The 6,000-nt window shown below is 50.2% G+C and overlaps 1 protein-coding gene across 3 annotated transcripts in view; it reads left to right on the forward strand.

The window, feature by feature from the left end:
• Positions 1–5,375, forward strand: part of DPP9 (dipeptidyl peptidase 9) — a 45,290-nt gene extending 39,915 nt beyond the window's left edge. For all 3 annotated transcript variants that reach the window (XM_033136522.1, XM_033136521.1, XM_033136523.1), the window contains 3 exons: positions 730–872; positions 4,632–4,743; positions 5,250–5,375. In XM_033136522.1, coding sequence (XP_032992413.1) covers positions 730–872; positions 4,632–4,743; positions 5,250–5,342 — 348 coding nt within the window. In that variant the 3' untranslated portion in view covers positions 5,343–5,375. The remainder of the gene's footprint in view (positions 1–729; positions 873–4,631; positions 4,744–5,249) is intronic.
• Positions 5,376–6,000: the final 625 nt, after the last annotated feature.

The raw sequence follows: 6,000 nt of genomic DNA on the forward strand, positions 1-6,000 counted from the left end.
AATTTTCCTTCTCCTAGATGGGCCCCCTTCCCAGGTGGACATGACCCACCTGCCTCTTACTTCCCTGCAGGGAAGTGCACAAATTCAAGAAATACACAGAACAAAATAATGTTTATTGTAAGCCCAAGCATGGGGAGAGTTAGATGTTCAAATACATGACCCGGAAGCTGTACGCCGGCTCCCTCGGCCAGTAAAGCGAGATGAGCGCCGCAAACCCCGTTTTTGAAAATGCAAATAAAAAATTAAAAAAAGCAAGCGGGTCTTTAGGCACCAGCTGAAAACATTTCTCCCACTGGTCTTTGGCTGATTCATTGATCATTTAAACAGGGCTGCTGGGGGTGGCGGTATTGTTTCGTTTCGTTATTACGTTACACACTTATCAAACCTTTATTAGGCATTTACATGTAAAATCGCGAGAGAAAGAATCACATACAGGAACTTTAAAATATATATACACAAAGAAACAACAATTAAACTCATAGGCTGATTGTATGTGTGTATTAGTAAAATCTAAAATTTCCTCCTGTTAAAGTACGTTACATATTCTGTGATTTCATAATATAAACCACCCTATGTTTCTCGGATCTTTATATGAAACCAATAAATTGTGCAAGTTGCGGAATGAATCTTGCAGGTTGCAGGATCTGGCTTCCCTCAGGCAGCTTAAGGGGGGGTAAGGGGAGAAGCATGGATTCCTGAGCGTAACGGCTGCCTTCAATATCCCTCCAGGTTGCTATCGCAGGGGCCCCCGTCACGGTCTGGATGGCGTACGATACTGGATACACCGAACGGTACATGGATGTCCCAGAGAACAACCAGCAAGGCTACGAAGCAGGCTCTGTGGCGCTGCATGTAGAGAAACTCCCCAATGAGTAAGGGTTGTGGGGCAGCAGTGCTGGTGGGTGGTGGGGGCAGAGCAGGGCCTGGTCCCAGCTAGCACAGACCCTCCCCAGCTGAGAGGGAAAGCAGCAGTCGGTCGTACGGTTTCATATGTTCTGGAGGGATGGGGGGGATGTCCCTAAAGTCAGCGAGGCAGCTTAGGGGGCCTTAAATGTACTAGAGAAATACATGCTCTCTCAACATTCCTCAGGTGAAAATAGGGACATTATGTTCTACATCACAGGGACGCGGGTGGCGCTGTGGCCTAAACCACAGAGCCTAGGGCAGTGATGGCGAACCTTTTTGAGCCCGAGTGCCCAAACTGCAGCGGGAAAAAAACTTTTTTATTTCAAAGTGCCAACACTGCAATTAAACCTGAATATCGAGGTTTTTAGTTAGAAAAAACTCCTACAGTTGTCCAAACATTTGCAGTCTTAAAAGTAAAAGTAAAACACAATAACAAAGTTTTCAATGTTACAGTTTTTTATTGAAAAAAACCATAAACTCTACATGTGCATGTATTTTAGACAAAGGGATACTCAACTTGTAATAATGATTATATGCCAGACTGACATTGTATGGAACAAGCCTTGTTGTTGTTGTTCAGTCGTTCAGTCATGTCCGACTCTTCGTGACCCCATGGACCAGAGCACGCCAGGCACGCCTATCCTTCACTGCCTCTCGTAGTTTGGCCAAATTCATGTTAGTAGCTTCGAGAACACTGTCCAACCATCTCATCCTCTGTCGTCCCCTTCTCCTTGTGCCCTCCATCTTTCCCAACATCAGGGTCTTTTCCAGGGAGTCTTCTCTTCTCATGAGGTGGCCAAAGTACTGGAGCCTCAACATCAGGATCTGTCCTTCTAGTGAGCACTCAGGGCTGATTTCTTTAAGAATGGATAGGTTTGATCTTCTTGCAGTCCATGGGACTCTCAAGTCTCCTCCAGCACCATAATTCAAAAGCATCAATTCTTTGGCGATCAGCCTTCTTGATGGTCCAGCTCCCCCTTCCATACATCACTACTGGGAAAACCATAGCTTTAAGTATACGGACCTTTGTCAGCAAGGTGATGTCTCTGCTTTTTAAGATGCTATCTAGGTTTGTCATTGCTTTTCTCCCAAGAAGCAGGCGTCTTTTAATTTCGTGACTGCTGTCACCATCTGCAGTGATCATGGAGCCCAAGAAAGTAAAATCTCTCATTGCCTCCATTTCTTCCCCTTCTATTTGCCAGGAGGTGATATTTAGATAGTTTGTTACTATTTCAACTTTGATTCAGACTGAAACAATATGCATATGATCAGGATGTCAAGTACTTATAGAGCCCAGTTCTGAACACTGCATCTGAAATTGTGTCCAAATGGTATTTGTGGATCTTCGTGAACAGATGGAGACACAGGCAGAAGTAGAACATTGACAGAATTTTTATATCGAATAAATAAATGGATCACTTTAACAGAATATGTGCTAAAATTAAGCTGCTGGTCAGGCAGATATATGTGTTAGCATAGTGGAAATAACTCATCTTATGCACAGTCTCTGAATAGCAGTAACAGATAGAGATTATAGTGCTGCTCCAAAAGGTTTTCTTTTTCTTTTTCCTTACAAGCATTTCTAGGGGCAAGCAAGATGTGATGTTAAATGTGTCTTTGCATCCAGTGTGCTGGCTTGCTGTTATTGTTTTAAATGCAAATAGCATCAATTGGGGCAGTTGATAATAATCAGGGCCACAGCAGATGGAGAGTTCAACCCTTTCCACACCTATTGTGGTCCTTATGAAAACCACCCCTTTGAAATTGCTATTTGCATTGGTAGGAAATGCAAATGTTAACACGGGAGGCTCTCTCCAAAGCAAATTAGGAATTGACCTCAGAAGAGCAACAGTCCTTAGGGCTGCAGCATGGGAGGAAATGGTTAAATTGCCTCTCCATGCCTGCTGTGTCCTTCATAAATATCCTTTTTGCCCCCAGCAAGAAGAGATGTTTTTACAATGCAAACCCACATCCCATCAGGAGAATATGCAATGCGGAGGGGAGAAAAGAAAAGAAAAGTGGAGTGGAGAAGGCTGAAGGAAATATATCTGGGGCTGGGGTGGAAGAAATGGAAAGGACGCAAAGAGGAGCAGGAAAGGAGGAAGGGAAAGGGACAGAAAGCGAACGAGAATCAGGAGGAGGCTGAAGGAGACCAGCAGCGCAAAAGGAAGGGAATATGAGGAGCGAGGGGAGAGAAAAAGGGCGAGAAGGGGCGAAGGTGCCCGAGGGAGGGGCAACAGAGAGAGAGAGAGAGAGAGAGAGAGAGAGAGAGAGAGAGACGGCCGGGTGCAGATGGAGGGAGGGAGGCAGGGAGGCGCGAGAGGGAAGAGCGAAGCCTGACAGGCAGCAGCACAGTGAGCAGTGCCGTCTCCACTCCCCCCCCCCTCGCAGCGCTCAAAAGGAGGGCTTCCCCCTCACCCACCACCCGCCGCCCCTGGCCCAGCCCCTGCTGCTGTTACCTCGTCGTCGTCGCCTCGCGTCGAATCCTCCGCAGCAGCCAGCAGCAGCCAAACACCACTGGGGCAGGCGCCAAGGAGGGAAATTGCTGCTGTCTGCTGCTGCGCCTGCGCTGGCAGGACGCATGAGCAGAGCTGCGCGGCGGCGCCATTTCCCCGCCCCTGGCGTGCCAGCAGAGAGAGCTCTGCGTGCCAGCTGTGGCACGCGTGCCACGGGTTCGCCATCACTGGCCTAGGGCTTGCCGATTGGAAGGTCGGTGGTTCGAATCCCCGCAGTGACGGGGTGAGCTCCCGTTGCTCTGTCCTAGCTCCTGCCAACCTAGCAGTTCGAAAGCACGTCAAAGTGCAAGTAGATAAATAGGTACCGCTCCGGCGGGAAGGTAAACGGCGTTTCCGTGCGCTGCTCTGGTTCGCCAGAAGCGGCTTTGTCATGCTGGCCACATGACACGGAAGCTGTACACCGGCTCCCTCGGCCAGTAAAGTGAGAAGAGCGCCGCAACCCCAGAGTCGGACACGACTGGACCTAACAGTCAGGGGTCCCTTTACCTTTATTGTACATCAGTAATAGAAGAGAGCAGGGGTGTCCAGCAGGTCGATCGGGAGGTGGGCTCCTTTTCCTTTGTGGTGGCATAGGAGCATCCGACCCCTTGCCCCGTCCTCCATCGTAGCACAATCGCTGGAACGGAAGATGGAGCTTTCAATCTTTTTGGTGAGCGACTTTTCTGCTTTCCCCTTTACTCCATTCTGGCATTTTCCTCCCCCAAACAACTTTGAAGTTGAACCCCCCCAAAATGGGACTTTCCTCCCTTAACAAAAGCTCAACAACTTTGACTTGGAAACCCGCCCCCCAAGTTTTGTATTCTGTGAGTAGATCGCAGTGTCTTGGGAGTTGGGCGCCCCTGTATTTTCATCTGAAGAATATTATCGACTGTATGTAAAAGAATTCCAGACTTTCTTCTTCTGGCCTGCCGCGTCAACCCCTTGTTTGGGCAATTTAGGGAATGCTAGAGAATTTGGGGGGGGGGGGTTTGATTATTTATTTATTTATTTATTTATTTAAATAACGGTGGGTGGGGTGGGGTGGATTGTCTGAAGTGGGGCAAGGGTTCAAAAAATCACGGCATGATTTTTGCCTGCTGGTCACTTTGCGTCCATCGGCCTGGTCATTGAAAGCCCAAGTGGTCCAAACTCTTCTCTGCCATGAACAGCCGCAAACGCTCATGCCCAGGTCGGCTCTCACATTCGGTTCTCGCCTTGCCTTCCTTCTAGGCCCAATCGCCTGCTGATCCTCCATGGATTTCTGGATGAAAACGTGCACTTTTTCCACACCAATTTCCTGATCTCCCAGCTGATCCGAGCTGGGAAACCTTATCAACTACAGGTGGGTCGAGCTGGCGAACTATCCGGCCCCCATCCCTTTCCTCTTGGGCTGGGCTTGAGTTGGGGGTCATTCTCTCCTGGCCTGGCCTTCCTTGCAGGGTTGTTATGAATAAAATGAGGGTGGAGGCATGGGCATGGGAAGGCACTCTTTGCCCCCTTGAGCTCCTTAGAGGAAAGGCGGCGTCTAAATTCAGTAAACGCTACAGTGGAACCTCGGTTTTCGAACGTCTTGGCTGCCAAACGATTCGGAAGCTGAACGCCGAAAACCCGGAAGTAACCGCTCCGGTTTTCGAACGAGTTGCTGGGTTCCCCAGGTTGCACAGATTTCCTCTTCGAGGAAGGATTCCTGCCTTGCAACCCTGCGCCCCTACAATGCTGTGATTATATGTGCTTTTTCCGTGAGGCCCGGTGAATGTGCACAACTCACAATGACCGATCGACCTACATTTTGCCTAATGAAGCTTCTCATCTCTTCCTGTTTCCCCCCCTCCCCTTTCTTATGTGCAGATCTACCCCAACGAGCGACACAGTATTCGCTGCCCTGAGTCTGGGGAGCACTACGAAATCACGCTGCTGCACTTTCTTCAAGAATACCTCTGAGGACAGGGCTGGGGGGGTGGGGGGAACGGCACGGCGTGGGGCGTGGACAGGGCCGGCCGCCTCCCTGCCCGCCCGCAACTCGACGTAGACGCTGAAGGCTCGCTCCTCCTCTGGCCTCCTTTTTGCCCCAACCTCTCCCCCCACCCCAGCAGCCACCCGAGACCCAGAGCACCGGTCCGTGTTGCCCTCCCTGGGCCTTGAATTCACGAGGGGGGGGGGCTGAGACCCCTCACCCCCTGCCCAACTGGATTGGCACTGCTCTGCTTTGTTCCTCCAGCTTCTATTTTAAAATTTTCCTTCTCTCTCCCTCTCCAGGACCCTTTCTCTGTTTTGCTGCTACTTTTTGGGCCGGGAATAAAAATCAAGCGCTCCCCTACCCTCATGTCCTGCCCCCCCCCGACATCTCCAGTACGGTCTGTGTCCCTCTTAAACTCCCCCCTCTCCTTTCCTTTCCTCTCCCCACTGAGTCCTGCGAGAGAGCTTTTCTGGGGAAACAGACGAGCGCTTGGTGCGGTGCTGCCAAGATGTGGGCGGGGGGGGGGGTTAGGCCGGCGGGTTGTGTGTGTTTGTGTGTGTGAGAAAGAGAACTAATGGACCAGGGAGAGAGATTGGTGCTGACGATGCCTCTGTCCTTGGTGCTGTGCTTCCTGGCTGTGTT

This window comes from Lacerta agilis, chromosome 18 (genome assembly GCF_009819535.1).
Source record: "Lacerta agilis isolate rLacAgi1 chromosome 18, rLacAgi1.pri, whole genome shotgun sequence".
In the NCBI taxonomy this organism is placed as follows: domain Eukaryota; kingdom Metazoa; phylum Chordata; class Lepidosauria; order Squamata; family Lacertidae; genus Lacerta; species Lacerta agilis.